We start from the raw sequence: 22,970 nt of genomic DNA, 5'->3' as shown, positions 1-22,970 counted from the left end.
CTGATGGCAGATGAATGCTCTGATCTCCTGGTGGCAGTGGTGCAGGTGACTGACCATAAGTGTTCTCACACAGCCTCAGGATCTGGTTCCTGCTGGTGTGTCCTCTCTAGGTGGTTAGCAGACAGCCAGTGGTCCCCTGTGTCTCGCTCTACATCGGCGCCCAAAATCTCGGAACTTTCCCAGGCAGTGCAATAAAATTTGCCCCTAACTTCTCCTGGGTCCCATGGGTTAATGCAACTTTGGCACTGATTGACAGCCGCCCTACACAATACAATGGTCCTTCCACAAAACGACACGTCCCAGTGTACATTGCAGCTGCTATGTTCTCCCCTTGATGCTGATTGGCCGAAGGGTGGCTGCCAGGATGGGGGGGAGACCAAGTGAGCAGGGAATCGCACAAATCAGCCAGCACCCGGCTACACACTCCCACACTAAAACTGTTTCGTGCCCAAGTCCTTTGAGCACATAGTGTTAATAACAATCCACTGAGACAAATAACTTGAGTAAACATTAATCAACATATACACAAACCTAGATAATTCTCAGTAACATATGAATTTGACAGACGGACCTCCCACCAATTATTGATCGAGATGAGGTTGTCCTGTCTATGGGCCATCAATTTAGACATGACCCACCTGGGTGTATCAGAGGGTGTATACAGGCAATGTGAAGCTGCCTCCCCTCCTCTGTTTATGTCTCCACAGGGGGAGGGGACCTGCTGTGCGTGTCCCACACTGATCTCAGGTACATTATGGGTCCATCTGTCTGCACGGAATGGGGGGTTTGCACTGAACGGGGGAACTGTACTAAAGGGGGTCTGCACTGAATGGGGGGTCTGCATTGAAGGGGGTTTGCACTGAATGAGGGATCTGCACTGAAGGGGGGTTTGCACTGAATGGGGGGTCTGTGTAACATTGCAGGGTTCCAGAGCTGTGTGGGGTCTGTATAATGTAAAGGGGTCGAGAGGTGCAGGGTACTGTGTAATGTAAAGGGGGCAAAGGGCTGTGTACTGTAAAGGGGTGCAGGGGGATGTGTAATGTAAAGATGTTCAGAGATGCAGGATGCTGTGTAATGTAAAGGGGTCCAGAGGTGCAGGGGGCTGTGTAATGTAAAAGGGGCAAGGGTGCTGTGTAATGTAAAGGGGTCCAGAGGTGCAGGGGGCTGTGTAACGTAAAGGTGTCAAGAAGTGCAGGGTGCTGTGTAATGTAAAGGGGTCCAGTGATGCAGGGTGCTGTGTAATGTAAAGGGTCCTGTGGTGCAGGGTGCTGTGTAATGTAAAGGGCCCTGTGGTGCAGAGGGCTGTGTAATTAAAGGGGTCCAGGGGGCTGTGTAATGTAAAGGGCTCCAGAGGTGCAGGGGCCTGTGTAACATAAAGGGGTCAAGAGGTGCAGGGTGCTGTGTAATGTAAAGGGGTACAGTGATGCAGGGTGCGGTGTAATGTAAAGGGGTCCAGAGATGCAGGTTGCTGTGTAATGTAAAGGGGTGCAGGGTGCTGTGTAATTTAAAGGGGTCCAGAGGTGCAGGGGGCTGTGTATTGTAAACGAGTGCAGGGGGCTGTGTAATATAAAGGGGTTCAGAGATGCAGGGTGCTGTGTAATGTAAAGGGGTACAGGGTGCTGTGTAATGTAAAGGGGTCCAGAGATGCAGGGTGCTGTGTAATGTGAAGGGTCCAGAGGCGCAGTTGTGGAGAGGGGGTACATAGCAGTGACAAAGATGTTGAAGGATGCAGAGGTATATAGGGGGCACAGTGGGGTGTTTTTACATTTTAACTTGGGGGGGTGCCAGCTATAGGATCCTCCCCGGGTGCCAAAGCTCTAGTCTGCCCCTGGATACAGGTCACCCCTACCAAATTGGTGGTGAGGAGGGTCGGCTTATTATTAATCCATTGTGTATATGATTTCGTCTGAGCTTTCTCCTAAGGTGTAATATGTCAATCTTTTTGGGGGCCAAATGACTCGCCTAACTCTTCTTGCAATTTAGCAGGTTTGGCCTCATCTATGTCTGATGCTGCCTCTACAGTGCCTTGTGAAAGTATTCGGCCCCCTTGAACTTTTCAACCTTTTGCCACATTTCAGGCTTCAAACATAAAGATATAAAATTAAATTTTTTGGTGAAGAATCACCAACAAGTGGGACACAATTGTGAAGTGGAACGAAATCTATTGGATTTTTGAAACTTTTTTAACTAATAAAAAAATGAAAAGTGGGGCGTGCAAAATTATTCGGCCCCCTTGCGTTAATACTTTGTAGAGCCACCTTTTGCTGTGATTACAGCTGCAAGTCGCTTGGGGTATGTCTCTATCAGTTTTGCACATCGAGAGACTGAAATTCTTGCCCATTCTTCCTTGCAAAACAGCTTGAGCTCAGTGAGGTTGGATGGAGAGCGTTTGTGAACAGCAGTTTTCAGCTCTTTCCACAGATTTTGGATTCAGGTCTGGACTTTGACTTGGCCATTCTAACACCTGAATACGTTTATTTGTGAACCATTCCTTTGTAGATTTTGCTGTATGTTTGGGATCATTGTCTTGGAAGATAAATCTCCATCCCAGTTTCAGGTCTTTTGCAGACTCCAACAGGTTTTCATCCAGAATGGTCCTGTATTTGGCTGCATCCATCTTCCCCTCAATTTTAACCATCTTCCCTGTCCCTGCTGAAGAAAAGCAGGCCCAAACCATGATGCTGCCACCACCATGTTTGACAGTGGGGATGGTGTGTTGAGGGTGATGAGCCACCTATCAATGCCCTCCAGTGGTGCCAATCAGTGCCACCTAGCAGTGCTGCCTATCAGTGTAACCGATCAGTGCCCATTATTGCCACCCATCAGTGTCCATCACTGCCACCTATAGGTGCCCATCAGTGCCACCCCATCAGCATACATCAATGAAGGAGAAAAAATACCTGTTTTAAATTTTTTATAAAAAAAAATAAAAATTCTTGTCTTGCAAAACGCTCTCAAACCAAGTTGCTCTTAAACCAAGGTTTTACTGTACATGTTATGAACCTGATACATGTAATAATTGTCACCCACTGTATTGCGATGTATGGTAAGTGGACCTTCAGTGAGTGGTTCTTAGCTATTTTAAAAATGCCAGTACCATTGTTTTAGAAAATCACAGTACTGTATAAGCTGGAATGCTCCTTTAAACAGTAACAATTCAGATACATTCTTCTCTGTGATTACGTGGTAGAAATGGAAAAAGATTTTTCTACACTTTATACTAATATTCTACAAATTTTTACATATTTATTTAAAAAAATGTAAATGTTGTTTACATTCCCATTATTCTAGCAACCATAGTGTTCATATTTTGTAAGCTAGTAAAAGTTTAAATATGATTTGCTACACATCAATAAAAAGATGTGCAAAAAATCACATTTTTAAAGATCCACTAAATATTTTATTTGGAAATTTACATTTAGAAAGTCAAATCTTATTTTCCTTGTAAACTTTTTAATATTGCATGCCTGTGCAAGGACAATAGCTATACACAAAGGAGGCTAAGTGTTGACATTTTATGATTTGCACAGACCATTAGGCCATTATGAAATGAAAGTGTGTTTATTCACATGGAAATGCTGTAAAAGTGTTTCATAACATTATCCAGAATCACACATTTCTAGAGTATGACCATGGTTAGGTCATTGCACAAAAACAGGGCGTCTCTTTTCTTGTATAATTATTATGTAAAGAATAAGTAGTGATAGCACTAGAAAATAAGGTAGCATCATTAAAAGTTTACAGCAATAGGGAATCATTATATGAACATATTAGCCTAATGTAGTTTTCTTATAATTCTGTCAACATCCATATGACATTAGGATTAATGTTAATAAAACATTTTTTTTTTAATTTCCTTGCATGTTCCCTTCAGATCTAGACCAACTGCATTTGCAGTGCACAGACTATTTGCCTTTACTAAATCAACCGCTGTGTGTCAAGGGAAAATGTTGTCTAGCATTGATACAATGCAACCTCGTGTAATTTTTATAACATGGTTTAGATTTTTAATTAGGTTCAAGTTCACCCTTAAATACTAGACACATTCAGTTTCTCCAACCAGACAGGTAAAATGCCTGCTGAAGCTAAAGCCAGTAAAAATCTGGAAATGATGGAGATGTCATACCAAGAAGATGTCATTAATGGAATTAAAGTGGAACTATACCCATAACAGTTTAATAACAATGAATGTTATTTAGCAAAAGAATATACATTCTACATTAATAATTAAGCTACCAAAATTAGTGTGTGCTGTAAATTGCCTCCAACATTGCTCCTGTCTCCTCTTGCTGGAGGCCACCATTTTGTAAAGCCCAGAGCAGTCACTTCCTTATTGAAAATTCACTTCTACTCCTTAGTTTCAAACACATATGTTACTTTCTTCAAATAAAATATGTAAATTTTCAGCCTTGATTGTGTCTTGGCTTAGCGAGAGATGAAGGCTGACAGAAGCTTTATAGTGCTGAAGTTCACAGGCTAAAATGAGGGAGAAAGAAGAGAGAATCATAGAGATAGTGTAAGACACTGGTGGTGATTTACTAAAACTAGTACACTCAAAATCCGGTGCAGCTGTGCATGGTAGCCAATTAGCTTTGTTTAATTAAAGTGATATTAAAGTAATTTCTTTTTTTTTTATAAATACCAAACATTTTATACTTGCCTGTTCTGTCCAGTGTTTTTGCACAGAGCAGCCCATATCCTGCTTTTCTTTTTTTTTTTTTTTTTTTTTTTTTTTTTTTTTTTTTTTTTGCATCAGAGATCAGCCAGAGGATTATACTGATTGCGGTAGCGGCCGTGGCCCGGGTGCCCAATATTAATAACCAGTTTATTATCACCACTTGTGTGATGGTATCTAGGCTGCTGAACCATCATCTGCATTTTTCTCTCTCCCTTTTTATTTATTTATTTATTTATTTATTTTTTTTCCTCTTTTTTTTTTTTTCCCCCTTATTTTCATTTAATACTTAGCTTCTTTTTATTTATTTTACTTCATGCGGGAGAGTACGAATATAAATTACATAGAATAAAAACAAATTATATACAGAACAGTGTCAAAGATATTTCTTTTGTTGGGGTGTTTTAGCGTTTTCTGTTTTCATTCACCCAGCGCTTTATCACTCCCTCCTCCCTTCCCTCCCCCCCCCCCAGCCCTACCCTCCCTCCCTCAAGGTTGAACACCAACTCCTAGATTTTACCCTCTATAGATTTTATATTACCCTATTCTCTATCCATTTTTTAATTAATCAGGTGGGTACCCTATTTCATTCAACCATGGTCTCCATATTTTCTCAAACCTTCTAAGGTTTCCCCTGCGTATATATACAGTTTTCTCTTTCCAAATTAAATCATTAATAACTTGGGTCCATTCACTCAGAAGAGGCGCTCTATCAGACTGCCATTTCTGCGCGATCAGTTTCCGCGCTTGAAATAAACACCGTATAACTGCCAGCGTGGTATTTTTTGGTTCCCCCGCTATTTTCCTATATCCCAAGATACAAGTCTTGGGGTCTCGGTCCAGCTTGGTCCCAAAAGTTTTATTTATAATTTCTACTATTCCTTCCCAATATCGAAAAAGCTTTGGGCACCTCCACATCATGTGTATCAGATCCCCATGACCTCGGCATCTAGGGCAGTCGGCGTCCGTCCTTCTTCCAAATAGTAACAGCCTCTTAGGAGTGAAATAGGCCCTATATAATAACATTAAGTGTGATACTTTCTGTGACGGGGAGACCGATACCCATGGTCCTAGTTCCACTATTCTCTTCCACTGTTCCTCTGTAATTTCACCTATATCCTCCTCCCACTTCTTCTTTTGTTTAACTAAGCCTGGTTCTATTTCAGTAGTCTTGCATATTAATTCATAAAGGGCAGATATAGCTCCCTGGGGTTTATCTATTTTCATTATCTCCTGGGGAAGAGATATCTTATCCCATTCCGGTATCTGTGGGCCAAACTGCGCTGTCAATGCGTGCCGGAGCTGCAAATATCGATAAAATGTTTTTTGCGGTACGTCAAATTCTCTTTTTAAGTCTATAAATGTTTTTACAGTACTACCATCATAAATTTGACTTAGCCTAATTATACCCTTCTTTTCCCAGGTGCTGATTTTCCCAATTGACCGTACTTCTTGCAAATTCATATTGTCCCATAATGGGGTGTATTCTGTCCATCCATTACCCCCCAGCATCTTTTTTACCGTTCTCCATACTTTGCTTACCATATTTGTTATGGAATCCTTACGATGAAAAGAGCTTGCCTCCAGTACCTCCACCATGGTTTTATGTGGGGCTCTTATCAGCATTACTCTGCCATTTGGGTTAACCTCCCCCTCCTGATCACAACCCACCAAATGTTGCAGCTGAGCTGCTAAATAATAATTCCTGGGACTGGGTACCGCTAGACCCCCCCTATCTGTTGGCTGCTGTAGTGCCTGGAGTCGAATCCTCGCCTGTCCGCCCTTCCAAATTAACTTCCGGAAGAGGGTCTCAAGTTTTTTAAACCACTTCTTCCCTATCCACACTGGAGCGTTGTGCAGGACATATAGCAATTGTGGCAGCCATATCATCTTTATCAAGCTACATCTGCCCGCTACTGACAGTGGGAGTCGACTCCAGGCATCACAGCTTCGCTTAAATTTACCCATTAACAGGACCAAGTTTTTATCAGCATACTGCTCTAGATCTGCTGTTAAATATATACCGAGGTATTTCATTACCTCTACCACCTCCAACCGCGGTATCCCCATTGCAATTCCCACGCCTGGATTATCTAATTGAAGCAGTTCTGACTTTCCCCAATTTATTATTAGGCCCGAGAAACCTCCGAAATTTTCCACTAAATTAATTGCCCTTACCAGAGATTGACCAGTATCCCCTAAAAATAGGAGAACATCGTCTGCATATAATGCGATCCTTTCTTCCCTACCCTCCTCCATTTGAAACCCTAGTATCCCCGGTTCTGATCTAATAGCAATCGCCAGTGGCTCCATTGCTACGGCGAAGAGCATTGGGGATAGTGGACACCCCTGCCTTGTCCCTCTACTCATTTCTATGCATTCAGATTGTTCTTTATTTATTCTTACTCTCGCAGTGGGGGTACTATACATCATTTTAATCCATCCGATGAATGTGGGACCAAACCCACATCCCTCCAGGACACGCCACAAATACTCCCATTCTAAGCTGTCAAAGGCCTTTGTCATATCCAAGGATAGAATGGCTCTTGATCCCATCCCCACCGGAGGAGCCTGAATATTTAAGAAAGCCCTTCTTATGTTCATACTGGTTGATCGCCCTGCAATGAAGCCTGTCTGGTCTATATGTATAAGCCTCTTAATTACCCTATTTAACCTATTTGCCAGAGCCTTAGCTAAAATTTTTGCATCCGAGCACAAAAGTGATATCGGCCTATACGAGGCTACCTCTTGGTGATCTTTCCCTTCCTTAGGTATAACAATAATGGTCGCCTCCCTCATGGACGCGGGTAGTCTCCCCTCTAACTTTGCCCCCATTAAGGTCTTAAGTAGTTCTGGGAGTAGGATTTCACTATATTTTTTATATAGCTCCACCGGAAGGCCATCTGGCCCTGGGGATTTTTGATTAGCCATGCCTAACACCGCCTGCTGTATCTCACTCAAAGTTAAAGGGGCTTCCAGCTCCTCCCTCTCCTCTTGTGTGAGGTTTGGGAGTTTCACTTTCTCCAAAAAAGCATCCATATCATCTTTATTTCTCTGACCTCGGGTTTTATATAGGTCCTCATAAAAAGCTCTAAATGTTTCTACAATCTCCTTCCCATTTGTGAGGACTTTCCCATTCGTGGACTTAATCGCTGGGATTATAGATGGGGGGGAGTTCGTTTTTACTAGCTGAGCCAACATCCTACCCACATTCTCTCCTTCTCCAAAGTAACGTTGCTTCTGAAATAGCCGCTTATTTTCTTCCCTTTTAATAATTAATGATCTATACCCCTGCTGTTTATTCAGCCATATCCTTTTCTTTTCATAAGTGGGATCTTTAACATAGTTTTCCTCTGCCACTATCACTTCCTTCCTAAACCCTTCCTCCCAACTCCTATTTTTCTGTTTAATTTTAGCTACCTGATGGATCAGGATGCCTCTGATATACGCTTTTAATGTATCCCATGTTATGTTAGCTGAGGCCGTATCTATATTAACCCTTTCCCGCCGAGCGTACGCACATCTGCGTACTCGGCTTCCGGGGGTTATACCGGGATGATGCCCGCACCTGCAGGCATCATCCCGGTACCGTTTTTTACAGCAGGCGATTGGCTATCCAGGCATAACAACCGATGCGGCTAAAAGCCGCTTGGCTGTTATGCCGGAGGAGCGGGAGGGGACGTCCCCCCCTCCCGCCGCCTCTCGCCGCTGTTACCGGTGCTCCCGCTCGATCGGGAGCACCGATTAAACATCCGTCGGCTCTGGCTGCTGGGGAGGAACTGGAACGAAGCCGTAATCGGCTTCGTTCCAGTCTCCTCATCGTAAACACGGAAGCGACGTCATGACGTCACTTCCCGTTTACTCGGCTGCCAATGGCGCCGGTTTTAAAAAAATATCCGGTATTCAGAATCGCCGTTTTCGGCGATCTGAATACATTGAAGTGTAAAGGAGGGGTGGGGGGTCTTTTAGACCCCCGATCCCTCCATAAAGAGTACCTGTCACCACCTATTACTGTCACATGGGATGTTTACATTCCTTGTGACAGCAATAAAAGTGATCAAATTTTTTTTTTTTTTTTTTAAACAATTTAGTCATTTAAAAATAAATAAAATAAATAAAAAAATAAAAAAAAAATTTTCAAAGCGCCCGCCGTCCCCGCGAGCTCGCAAAGCAAAGAAAACGCATACGGAAGTCGCGCCCGCGTACGTAAACGGTGTTCAAGTCACACATGTGAGGTATCGCCGCGATCGTCAGAGCGAGAGCAATAATTCTAGCAGTAGACCTCCTCTGTAACGCTAACCTGGTAACCGTAAAAAATTTTTAAAGCGTCGCCTATTGAGATTTTTAGGTACCGTACTTTGTCGTCAATCTACAAGTGCGCGCAATTATAAAGTGTGACATGTTTGGTATCTATTTACTCGGCGTAACATTATCTTTCACATTTCGCAAAAAAATTGGGCTAATTTTACTGTTTTGTTTTTTTTTTATTCATGAAAGTGTCCCTTTTCCCAAAAAGTTGCGTTTAAAACACCACTGCGCAAATACCGTGTGACATAAAATATTGCAACAATCACCGTTTTATTCTCTAGAGCCTCTGCTAAAAAAATATATATAATGTTTGGGGGTTCCAAGTAATTTCCTAGCAAAAAATATGGATTTTAACTTGTAAACACCAAATTCCAAAAATAGGCTTAGTCATGAAAGGGTTATATACTAAGAACTCTTTTATTCTTATTGGGATTTCTTCTACTTCCGTCAATAATTCCAGCCAGAATGGGCTAATTCTCCAGCCCCCCACCGTTGTTCTTTTTTTTTCCCCTATACTCAGTGCTATTTTCAATAATGAATGGTCCGATATCCCTCTAGGCAGATACTCTATATCCCTTACATCTTGCAACGCTTCCTCATTACCCAGGGCCATATCTATTCTGGAGAGTGTCGAGTGCGAACTTGAAAAACAGGAATACTGCTTAATGTTCACATTCCTCACTCTCCACATATCTAACAATCCCACTTCCCTCAGGAAGTCACTCAGCCTTGTTGACCCTGACTGTCCCAGATGATGTTTAATGGGGAATCTATCAATCCCTCTGTCAAGCACTTCATTAAAGTCCCCCAGCATTATAACTGGAACCTCCTCCTTATTCACCAGGAAGTCCATAAATTTGTACACCACCTCCATCTTAAATGGGGGCGGTACATAGACCCCTGCTAAGACATAGGGTTTATCCTCCAAACTACAGTATAAAAAAACATAACGGCCGAGTTCATCAATACTGGCCTGTCTGCAGGAGAACCTCACCCCTGTTCCTACCATCACACTCACTCCTCTCGAGTATGATGTATAAGTGGAGTGATACTGATTTTGAAATCTTCTATTTTTAAGTTGAGGTGCAGTTGATTTTGTTAAATGTGTCTCCTGCAGACAGGCCAAACCGATCCCGTACCTCTCCAGCATCGAGAGAACCGTCGCACGTTTAATTGGGCTCCCCAGGCCTCTTATATTCCAGGAGGCCACGTTAAGTATTTTGTCCTGCATTATTCAAAATACAGAAAAAAATAAAATAAACAAAAAAGTGGAAATTCACTATACGTGCTCCGAGCCCAGTCTCCTAAATTACAAATTCCCCACGAGTGTATCATCTTTATAGTGTTAACTTCTAAATCAGCTATTATTTGTGCAACCGCGCTATAGTGTTCAACCCTCAACTTCTTATATACCCCTAGCTCAGAAATTACTTGATCCAATCCTCCCTCACTCCCCTCCCGCCCATTCCTAACCACCCCCTCCCATCCCACCCCCCCAACCCTCCACCTGTTTAGGCAATCCCCCAAGGGGGTACTCATGGCCTTCTCACTCTCCTCCCTACCCTCCTTCCCTTCCCCACTCTTATATCCTTCTTCCTCCGCCAAGGAGGATACAGAAACCAAAAGTGGTAATAAACAAGTGGCAAATATTATCACAACCTTTAACCCTATCTCCCCTTCTATCAATCTTTCATACTTCATTTAAACCACTCTCATCTCTCTCCCCGTGCTCCAGAAAAAATGCTCAATACCAAAAAGTGAAACATAAAAAAAAAAAAAAAAAAAGAAAAAACACCCCGATCCCCCCCTCACCCCTCCCCTCCCCTCCCCCACCCCCCTTGTATGTCTACAATGACTCTTTATTGGCCTCCAGCCATAGGGCTACATCACCCGGGGAGTCAAACAACTGTATTCCCCCCAGCGCCGCTATCCGCAGCCGCGCTGGGTATAATAGAGCGTACGTAATCCCATGGGACCGTAGGGTACGTTTGACCTCTAGAAATTCAGCCCTACGCCTCTGTAATTCTGGGGAGTAATCTGGAAAAAAGGATATCTTCACACCGTTATGCATAACATTACCCAAGTCCCTTGCCCCACGCATCAATGCCACTTTGTCATTATAATTAAAAAATTTCAGGATCATTGGTCTGGGACGACCCCCCGTAAGTGTGGGCTTAAAAGGGACTCGGTGAGCCCTTTCTATTGCAAAAAAAGCTGAGAATTTTTCTCTCCCAAACTTTTCTATAAACCATGATTCTAAGAATCTTATCGGATCAGGGCCTTCACACCCCTCAGGCAGTCCCAACATCCTTATGTTATCTCTGCGGAGTCTATTTTCTATTTCATCCATTCTGGTAAATTGGGTAACTAGTTGTTTCCTCATGCTATTAACTTCTTGCTGCACTGGGTACAAGTCATCTTCCATTTGGCTTATCCTTATTTCTAGCTGTGCAGTTCTTTCTGCTGCTTTTTGCATGTCCTGTCTGAACATTGACAACTCCTCCTTCATACTCTTAAACTGACCACATAGCTCTCCCAATGATGTTTTGCATACGTTAACAGCTTGAAGAACCTCTCTCAAGGTTGGGTCCTCCTCGACAGGAGAAGTACTCTTAGCAGTGATTTCCATGTCATCATGGGTTACCCCTTGACGTTTATTTGCACTCTTTGAGCCTGATACACCAGTACTGTTTAATGCTGAGGGTTGACCTTGGCTCTTTCTATCCACTGCGCCCCCCTGTTGCAGCTTTGCTTGTACAGGTTGACCCAGTGATGTCACATGCTCTCCCTTTGTTGGGGACTGGCCTAGTGTGCGAGTATATCGCTCTAATTTTGCGGCAGCTGCTTGTGCTACTTGTGAGTTCTTTTCTTTTGAGGAGCGAGGATGTTGTGCCCCTTCGCTCTCCACTAGCACCTGTTCCTCTCCACGGCGCCTGAACATCTTTTATTCAAGGTTACCACCAAAACCACCACCAGAGTCACCACTAGGGTGGGGGCTTTAATCAGTAAGGCAGCCCAGTTAGAGCAAAATGGAGTTGGACAAAGCAAAAAAAAAAAAAGAAAAAAAAAAACAGACAAAGACCAATATTTATGGTCCGAAAGTCCTTGGAAAGATAGGGTAAATATTTCTTTAACACCCAAGATGAGGGCTAGGGAAAAAAAAAAAAAAAGGGGGGGGGGGACTATAATAGGGGAGGGGGGGGAGGGTCCCGTATGCTGGGGTTGTTTTAACTAGATATACATCCAGCCGAGCTCAATCATTTCTCCTTCATTAAAATCGTAACATTTTACCGATATATTCACAAACAGGGTATACCTCACTTATGCGTTTTCAAACAAAAAAAGAAAAACCCCAACAGTTCTAACATTCACATAGACCTTGTACTCTCTGGTTATCCGTTATTGACCACCTTGGGGTACTTGGAGATAGTGAGATATCTATCCTCTCAATATGTGAATGGGAGATTTCCTTAATACACCGCTATGGTTTGCACATATGCAAGTCTTCTTACCACTGAGCAGCTGGGTCTGGAGTCTGGAATGGAGAAGTCAGGTATCCCTTTTCACCGCAAGTGCTATTAGTTGTCCTGGCTCCACTGCCTCCATCCAGTCCACCCAGTCCCCCTTCACATACCTCAGGGCTTTTTAGGTTTCGTGATCTCCTCCTCATAAAAAGCCTTTCGCAATTCCTCTCACCACTCTCCACGTGTTGCTCAGTGCCTGACCATAGCGCGTCCTGCAGGAGTCACTCGTATGGCTTCCGTGTTGGTTCGGCGTACTTCGGCGGGGCTCGGTAATTTCCGGTGGGTTTCGGAAAGCCTCGGCTCCCCTCGCCGGGTTCCAAAATCTCCGCTGTCTCCTCGCTGTTTCCTCTCTGTCTCCTTACCCGCCTCCCGCCTCACTCCACTCTTTTCAGTCGCTCAGCTGTTGCATCTTCCCAGCCGCTAATTGCGGAGCATCGGAGACACGGGGAGAGAGCTCATCAGCGCCTCACTCACATCTCCACACACGCCCTCCGCCCCTTGCACATCCGGCCACTCCCCATATCCTGCTTTTCTTGAGTACCCCATCCGCTGTCTGTGTCTTATGGACACAGAGAGCTGGCTCGAGAGTGAGCAAGCACGAGTGCCTCCACAGCAAGCACCTTGCTATGGGGGCACCTGACAAGGGGGAGGGGCCCGGTTAGATGACAGGGAACCCGAGAAGAGGAGGATCGGGGTTGCTCTGTGCAAAATCACTGTACAGAGCAGATAAATATAACATGTTTGTTATTTTTGTAATACATTTTTTTCTTTTACAATCACTTTAAGCTTTAACAATAAAACCGGGAAGTTGATTAGTTTCTATGCAGAGTTGCACCAGATTTTGTGCCATGCAGTTTTAGTAAATAACCCCCACTATCCTTGTAAGTGCAACTTTTTTAGTGTTTTCCTGGCAGCACAGTTTATCCTGTCACCTCTCCTGGTTTCTTTTATCTCTCCCTAATCTGTTATCCAGGGGGTGGCAGTGTATGGGTTAAGTGTTCCTAGGGGCGTGTTACTAACTGTGGGGGGCTGGGCTTTGTTGTAGTGAACACTGATCTCTGCTCCAATCACATGGAGCAGTGATCAGCATCACTTGTTGCTAGGCAGAACGGGGAGATGCTGTTTACAACGGTATCTCCTCGTTCAGCTGCCCCGTAAGATGATCGCGGGTATGCCTGCGGCGATCGAGTCCACGGGACCCGCAACCGGACTCACGGGGGTCCTGACCGGCACGCGAGCGTGCCGTTGTTGGCGCGCTCGCGATGGCAGGGCGGCATTTAAAATTGGACGTACCTGAATGCCAATATGCCTGCCGTGCCATTCTGCCGACGTACATCGGCGTGCGCCGGTCGGGAAGTGGTTAAGGAGAGATGAATAAGTCCTAGCTGGTATTGAAGGAGGAAGGTTATGTCACAGTTGGTAGTGAGTGAATAAGAAGATGTCATAGAGGAGAGTGAGTGAAGATGTCCAAGGCAAGACTGAAAGGAGGAAGAGATGTCATAGGAGATGGTGAGTGGAGAAAGAGGGGTCATAGCGGAGAGTAAGGGGAAAAGGGAGATGTTATGGAGAGAAGGAAATATCAAAGCTTGGAATGAGGGGAGAATGTGATGTCATAGCAAAGAGGAAGAGGAGAAGAGATGTCATAGCTGTAATTGAGGAGAGAATGAGAAGTTCAAATGTGGTATTTGGTGAGGAAGGTTAGATGTCATACTGGAGAATGAGAAGAGAAGAAGATGTCCATGGCTAAAGTGAGAGGAGAAAGAGATGTCATAGGTGGGGTGAGTGGAGAAAGAGAGATCATAGTGGTGAGTAAGGGAAGGAGATGTCTTCTCAGGTGGGAGGAAGGGGAGAAAAAGATGTAATAGGTAAGAACAAGTTGAAAAGGAGATGTAAAAGTTGGGAATGAGGGAGGAAGGAGATGTCATAGTAGGGAGCAAAAGGAGAAGGCAATGCCATAGCTGGAATTGAGGAGAGATGGAGATGGCATTGCTGGTATTGAGGATAGAAGGTTATCTTACAGCTGGTAGTAAGGGGAGAAGGAGATGTCATAGTGAATAAGATGTCCAAGATGAGAGCGAGAGGAGAAAGATGTCATAAGCACTGGCGAGTGGAGAAAGATCACAGTAGAGAGAGTATAGGAGGAAGGAGATGTCATGGGGAAGAAGATGTCAAAGCTGGGAGTGACGGGAGAAGGAGATGTCATAGTTGGAATTCAGGGAGAGATGGTATTGAGGAAAGTTATATCACATTTGGTTGTGACATAAATATGGCAATTGCTGAAGCTTCACTATAAACATCCAACTGAATACTTTTAATAAACATTTCTAATGGTTGAGCCCCTCCTGATTCTGATGCATTTACAGTGTCAGCAGCACAGTTAAGGATGCTGATCAAATAGGAATGTTGTTACTTAAAATTAGTAAACTAAACAGTTATGAACATAAATAAATAAATAGAAATGAGTTCCCTTAGGTGACCAACGCCTGCTGATACAGAAAGCCAAAAATATTACCAAAACTGAGCAAGCAAAACTGTAGAGTGTAGCATTGCAGAATATTTATTTCTAGTATTTATATATATGATCCTAGTACTATTCTTCAGCTTCTAACATCCTCATATTTTGTAGAAAATGCCCGTTTCAATTTAATTGATAAGCATTTTAAAAGGTCTGCATCATCCATCTAATGCTATGTAAATATATGTTTGCAAAGACACAAGAAAACTTTGCTTTCATTATTTTTCTTTGCTGATTGATCCCGCACAAATGAATTAATCCCAGGGTGTCTGCGCTTTGTCTGTTCTTAGAAATAGATGCCGCTCAGCATGTAGATAGTATGAATTAATCAACCTTCACAGTATGCAACTTCAGGCATAAAATAGCAGGCTTGTGCTGCAGAAGATTTTGATTTGAATTCGAAAAGCAGAACATATTCATTATACCTGCAGCATGGGCTTGAAAATGGGACCAACTTTGAACGTTTCTGAGAGAAATCAATATTTTGTCTTAATGATAAAAATGTATCTTTGGTGATTTTATGGGGCTTTGGTTAATACATAAGAAATACTAGTAAATAATGTGATGTTCAGTGTTTGTGTGATGCTTTAGAAGTTTCAGAGATTTTACTGGGGCTGATCAGGGCCCAATTTACAGAGCCTGTAGGCGTAGGATCTATGCCATGTTAATCCCGCACATCAGCTGGATACCCCCAAACCACAAGCCTGTTATGCTGATTAAAGTAGATATAAACCCTAAGTAAATTAGATCTATTTTGTTAAAGCACCATGTATTGGAAATAACCAAAGCTTGTTTTTATATTTTTTAATATTAGCACTGCTGATCTTCCCTGGCCTATTGCAGCTACTTCCTGTCTTTGTGCACTCCATCGATAGCTGCACATCATTTTTCAGGGCAGGTTTCCAATTGGTCAAAACAGTCAATTATGCCTTTGTAATGTTTGCCAGTATGGCCATTGGAGGTCTTCTCAAGTCAGGGTGACAATGCAGTACAACATTTAGCAAACAGGGACAAAGAGTTATTAAAATATATTATATACTCGCGCTACTGGTGTACACAATAACATAAAATGGAAAAATAAAGTGACAAGTGCAACTGCTATACACAAGGTGCTAATCACTTGAACAGATACAAATAAATACAACACAGCATTAGCAAACACAGCGTAGCCGAAATTGCAAAAATACATTGATAATAAACATGAAAGTCCAAATAAAGTGACTGACGTGCTCGAACCCAAAGGTGCAAAGTGCGCCAAAATTTTCCAGGCGTGCCACAACACCCCCTCACCGGATCAAATGGACCCCCAGCCTTTCAGTCTAGGGGTCACTTCAGGCTTAAAGTGGAAGTAAACCCATGGATTTAAACAGTTAAAAAAAGGCATGCCGGGAATGCTAACTGCACATTGGCTGTGCTCTCAGCCAAACTATCAAACCATCCAATGGCTGGTGTCATACCGAATCACATGTGCAGCACCATAGCAGTTGGCAAAGATGGTAGCTTCCTTGGCTGAAAACGATAGGGGAGTTTACTTCCACTTTAATAGTGATGGCCGGGAATGGCAGCTTTGGCATCAGATCATCAAACAAAAGAAAGTGTGTGAACAAGGACCCCCTATGGCAGGATCCCTAGATAATTTAATAAAAGGCGCAGATTTAAAAAGTATAAAAGTCAGCTTGTAATTAGTTTAACATGTCAGAAATATGATGTTTTAATTACGAAATTTACTTTACTTTATACTTTAATTACACAGAGAAACATTGTCAGAAATACGTTTTGGCATTTAGTATGTAGTTAAAGGCTACCTCTGAAACTTTTCAGTTTTGATTGGCTCCTTGTTTTTGTCAGAAATTTTTAAAGAAAGTCAAACGGCAGGTATCCTTTGCAATCAGAATCTCGTCTTCGGTGAGATACTTTGTATCTCTTTTGCACTTATAATAGGATGCTGCAGTGTTTCTTGTAATACTGTGCCTAATCATTTTATTATAGTTAAAGTATATATCTATTTTTTGTTAAATAAATTATCCAGGCTTTTAAAAAGTTAAAAAATAAACTTTCACAACAATACTTACATTTGGGTACTTCAGTAAAGCTTTTGTGAAATTGTTCTGGCAATAGCAAGTCCTGTGCCTAATTCACGAAAATCTTGAAATAGTTTCATTAACATTTTTCCGACATATGCAGCAGATTCAGATAGCTCTTATTTGCTTGATTTTCACAGCACAGTATAGCTATGGCTGCAACAAATTCATAATAAATTGCCATCAGTGTAGAACAAGGTAAATAAGACCAACTCAAAGTTGCCATAGAGAGAAAAGTCAAAGGCGTTGTCTATGTACCCCTCCCCACCACACTCACACCCCTCCCATTGCTGGTTGTGGTCAGTAGTTGCTAGGATGCAGGCCAACAGTATGTTAGCAACCAGTGACATTGGGCTGAACTTGGACAGTTGGGCAGAGCCTGATGGAGAAGTTTGAGAGACTAGTTCCCCATCAGGTTTGCCTCCCTTGTGATTGACAGCGGTTGGCAGTGGGCGGATTCTATAGCTGCTGCTGGGCTAAATAGCGACCATGGAATCCGCCAACTGCCAACCCCCGTCAATCACGAGGGAGGTAGACTTGGTGGAGATTTCTGAGACAAGTCACCCATAAAATCCACTTTGCTTCTAATTGAAAGTGATGACAGAACAACATTTGTCACGTGGAAGCACAACAGAATTCTAAAGAAAGTCTGTGACACTCTTTATGATTTCCAGGGGTTGTCTCTAGTGCTGTCCTCTGCAAAAACTCTGCTCTGCTTCTGGCCATTGGTCCTTTCTCATGGTTAAATGTCATTCAGCCTACTTCTGTGATCTCAGGTTTTCATGGGTGCACCCCCGGGGGGGCACATCATTATGTCAGCATGGGTTCACAATTCACTGCAGGGAGTAGTGCTGACGTTATGGCCTCAGATCCCCTTTCTGCAGTATTGAAGACTGCCCAAATGCAAGGAGAAAGAGGAAGATGACCTGAGGAAATTATGTGATCCTCCAGAAACCAGATGTATATTAATCTCCCTGGCGGAATGATTATGTCAGATTTTTTATGCTGAAAGCGGTACAATGTTTTGCATGAAAATTTGGTGTTTTATATTGTAGGCCTGTAATTCTTATGAATAACTTACTTAAATCTGTCCAAACAAGAGTCTAGTAGACATGCCAGGTATGATAAAGTTTGAAACACAAAATCATAAATTATAATATAATAAATAAATATAAATAATTATCAATTATAATAATATAATAATAACATTTATTCAATAATGTAATCAACTCAAAAACACTGAAATGTGCTCAGTTGCAGAATTGTCGCTGTCGCCACGTTCAAAATTTCCCCACAAATCACTATCACTCAATTCTGCAAGTGTTCTAATTCACTAAAATAGTAAAGAGAACCCATAGGTCAATGCTGCGCTAGAAATGAATGAAATATATATAATAAACTAGAAATAGTGGTAAAGCTGCCAGCACCAAAGTCTATAATACAAAACTCAAATACGTGATGATAAAAGTGTAGGGTGCAGCACTAATACAAATGATTTCCCCAATAATATGAAAAAAGTAAAAAATAAACCAAATTCTGAATTGGTGTTCTAATTCACTATCGCTGCTTTCTAGCTGGTCTAAAACCGCTTTTGATGTAAAGGGACACTTTTTAGTTGTCATGGACATTGTCCAGTTTCCAGGCAGAAAGAACAGTATATCTAATATAAAGCTGCATGCAAGGCATTGGACAAAGCATTAGGGACAAAGGGGATGTAAAATGATTTGATACAGTAATGTAATCTGTAAGATTATAATGTACTGTATGTATTCTGTTTTTTGCACTTTTTGAATTTCTTGCCAGGTTCCATAGTTTCATAGTTAGTAAGGTTGAATAAAGACACCAGTCCATCCAGTTCAACCTGAGTTAGTGTCTACAATTATCCCTATCCCTGTACATTGCACACTCATATCAGTCCCTACCCTCAAGGAGCCCACAATCCAAGGTCCCCATTCATATACTAGGGTCAATTTTGGACAGAAGTCAATTAACCTACCTGCATGTCTTTGGAGTGTGGGAGGAAACTGGAGTACCTGGAGGAAACCCACGCAGGCACAGGGAGAACATGCAAACTCCAGGCAGGTAGTGTCGTGGTTGGGATTCGAACCAGCGACCCTTCTTACTGCTAAGTGAGAGTGCTAACCACTACACCACTGTGCCGTCCACCTGCATTGTGCTGCTTGCAGGGAACGGAGCCTGGTATACAGAGAATCGGGCAAAAGACACAGCTGCCGCACACCGGGGGGGGGGGGGCGACAAGGTAAATAACGTTCCCTGGATACTGCGATACAGCCCTGAGTGTGGCTCGGGGTTACCGCTCTTTGTATGGAAAATTCACCCCGAGCCACACTCAGGATTACCGCTAAGAAGGTTAAAACAATTTTTAAAATACAAGTGTGGGGGCAAATTCTTTAATGTAGCTAGTTTGAGAAAGGACACTAGCAAAGCCTGCATCAATATTTCACACCAAAAAAGTAGGTGTTGATCTGCAGCATAGTTTCATAAAATTATTGCAAAGTACACCGAGAATAGATTTTTTTATTTTCTAAAACAAAACTGGAATTTCACTTTAATTTGCCTCTTTCTTTTTTTACCCATCTTGGAGGCTCTATTAGGGAGATTTCTCTAAAGAAGTTTTGTGCCTCTGTCCTCTTTTACATGGTCATCACATTGATTTTAATCTGGATTCTTGTTATTTATATGTTCTATGTTAAGCTGGCTATACAGGCAGCAATTTTCATTAAATTTTAACCACCTAGGAATAACAAATACAACTGCAAGTAATCACTTGCAGTTAAGCAATCTACCACCCAAGAGTTTTAAATGACCACCAAAATTCAAGTAATTGTAAAGTCAAAAGTGGGCAATAAATTGACAGCTTCAATACAATTTATTGAAAGATGCAACTAAAATGGAATCAAAAGGGAAAATCTTGTAAAAACGAATGGATTTTTTCCACCAAGGTTACATAGTTACATAGTTAGTCAGTATTTAAAAAAGACACAAGTCCATCCAGTTCAACCATAAAAAATAAATGTATAAAAAATATCATACAATCCCATATACCCAATCCTATACCCACAGTTGATCCAGAGGAAGGCAAACGACTGCAGAAAAGCATGGTCCAATTTGCTACAGCAGGGGGAAAAAATCATTCCTGATCCCAGAGAGGCAATCAGGTTTTCCCTGGATCAGCTTTACCTCTAAATGTTAGTACCCAGTTATAGTATGTATATTTAGGAATCCAGACCTTTCTTAAAGCAATCTACTAAGCTGGCCAGAACCACCTCTGGAGGCACTCTATTCCACCTTTTCACAGTGCTTACGGTGTAGAAACCTTTCTGTATTTAGAGATGAAATCTCTTTTCCTCTAGATGTAAAGAGTGCCCCCTTGTCCTCAGTGTTGACCGTAAAGTGAATAACCCAGTTCACTATATGTACCCCTTATATATTTATACATGGTAATCATATCCCTCCTTAATCTCATCTTCTCAAGTGAGAATAAAATCAGTTCCTCTAATCTTTCCTCATAGCTGAGCTCCTCCATGCCTCATATCTTTGGTTGCCCTTCTCAGCACTTTCTCTAGTTCCCTGATATCCTTTTTGAGAACTGGTGCCCAAAACTGAACAGCATATTCCAGATGAGGTCTTACTAATGATTTGTACAGGGGCAAAATTATATCTCTCTCTCTGGAGTCCATACCTCTCTTAATACAAGAAAGAACTTTGCTCGCTTTGGAAAACGCAGCTTGGCATTGCATGCTATTATTGAGCATTAAGACAATTTTAATCCCATCTACTTGTGGTCAGTCAGAACCACCATCCTATAGGGTGGATTTAAGGCAAAGAGACTGTGCACTGCTCCAGAGCTGAATAAATAAAAAGAAGTCTCACTTTGCAAAGACTACCCAATCACACACAAGGATTTTAAAAAAATAAAAAAAATTTGCTTGCACATGATTTAAAGGATGGAAATCAGCAAAGCTTCTCCCCATTTAAGCTCTGGAGAAAATTCCCTAGCAGAGTGCATCTGTACTAGCAAAATCACCCCTATGTATTACATTGCTTTGTTATTTCTACAAAAATATGGGACTGATCATGCTATCACATTGCTACATGTATTGGCAGTTGGTGTAAGTTGGAGTTTTGGCGTGGACATTTTATTACAACAAATAACCAAAGTCAGCTTGTGACTTGACTTGCTAGTAATTACAGATAAATTAAATCCTGCAATTCTCTAGTTGTTCTATTTATGAATTGGTGGTTTTTGCCACTGTGAGATCTTCAAGTAGAAGCTTGATTTATATAATGTTTTTATAGAAGGGAGTTTTCTAACTAGACTCCTCCTTTTAACTTCTTTTGATATGTTCTTATGTCTTTTCAACATTATTTGTACACTGCAAAATGAAGTGAAATACAACCAAACATATATAACATGAAATGCATACTAAGCATACATGTATCATTGTGGTAAATATTGGGATTGTACTTTTTGTAAATATTTGTAAAGTATATTGATTGTGACAATTACTATTATGTTTTTAATTGTTTAATTATATTTTGTCTCCTTTTTTTGTGCAGATTGTGAGTGTTGGAAAACACGTAAAAGGCTATCATTACATTATTGCAAACCTGGTAAGTATTTGTTCTCATTAATTTTTACTTATTTGCATTTTCCTATTGCAGCAATGGGGTAAAATCAGTGGAAAATAAAAGTAGCACATTCATTTGGTCTTCACTCATCATGCATCTCATTAAATTCTAATCAAAAGAGCATTTATCATCTCCATTATACATCATTTTACATTCAAATAGTGTGCAGCAATTCCATGTTAAAGGCCTACTTATCTCCGAAAAACTAACACCTGCTGAAGTATGTTATGTTATTTTTATTTTCAGTAAATACGGGGTGCAGATTCAGAGTTTAGCATGCTATATTAATTAGTCAGTTTACCCAAAAGTGATATTTTTGCTTTTGGATTCAGAACAAAAAGTCCAATATTATTAGATCTACCCCTGATCAGATTGAATATAAAAGCATGCACGCTTTGAAGTGATTAAGCTGACACTCAGTTCAGAATAAAAAAACTTATGTTTCATAGTTCTGCTTTTCAAGATTTTTATACAATTCCATTAAATATTAAGAGATACGTCAACAAGGCACATACAAACCACAAATATAAAAATACATTAGGACAAAGTATGTGACAACATTTTGGCCTTTAGCTGGGATGTCCATGAGGAAGTGGTCATGTTCTTGCTTCTTTTTTAAACCATTGGTGTTATGTTGTTATATGTTGAATGTATTCTCAGAAACAGGTGCAAACTTTTCGTTAACTGTTGACTGTCAGTCCAGTTCCTAAGCTAGGGAAGGGTGAGTTTTCAAAATATCTGAATATGTCTTAAGGCTGATAAACTGATAAACTGAAGCTATGTCCGGCATATAAAACATGTACTCATATATACATTGGAATAGACATTCCATGATTCCCTTAATCACATCCATTACAGTGGAGTCTGTTGACCTGAGTCAGTCCCTAGGTTCTTACATATTTTGGATACTCCAACAGTGAGATCTCCCTGCCATAACTCTGTTTATGTCCATCAGTGAGTTTTTGTGGCCCTAAAAATAAAAAAAATAAAAATAGATATCTAACAATAACCTTATAGCAATCAGTCATTTTAAAAATAATTACCTTTAGGTTTGGTCTTATTTTTTTTTTTTTGGGGTCATCTTATTTCTCGTACAATCTTTTTATTAAAATTTTTGAGAGATGTGAACAACTGTAAGAATCCCACGCAGGGGATGTAAACAATAAGCACGACATGACACAGCTTAATAGTGCACATTAGCTGCATATTTGATA

At 41.5% G+C, this 22,970-nt stretch overlaps 1 protein-coding gene across 12 annotated transcripts in view; it reads left to right on the top strand.

Annotated features, from left to right (window-relative positions):
- GRIA4 (glutamate ionotropic receptor AMPA type subunit 4) overlaps positions 1–22,970 on the top strand; it is a 478,284-nt gene that overhangs the window by 318,471 nt on the left and 136,843 nt on the right. For all 12 annotated transcript variants that reach the window (XR_013274705.1, XR_013274706.1, XR_013274704.1 and 9 more), the window contains one exon: positions 21,685–21,738. Coding sequence is in view for 9 of the 12 variants with exons in the window: in XM_077484347.1 (XP_077340473.1) it covers positions 21,685–21,738 (54 nt within the window). In the remaining 3 variants the exon portion in view is untranslated. The remainder of the gene's footprint in view (positions 1–21,684; positions 21,739–22,970) is intronic.

Source organism: Lithobates pipiens, unplaced genomic scaffold, assembly GCF_037356315.1.
Source record: "Lithobates pipiens isolate NorthernLeopardFrog02 unplaced genomic scaffold, aLitPip1_a1.2 Scaffold_16, whole genome shotgun sequence".
Lineage (NCBI taxonomy): Eukaryota > Metazoa > Chordata > Amphibia > Anura > Ranidae > Lithobates > Lithobates pipiens.
The sequence above is the reverse complement of the archived record's forward strand: the minus strand, read 5'-3'. Positions and strand labels throughout refer to the sequence as shown.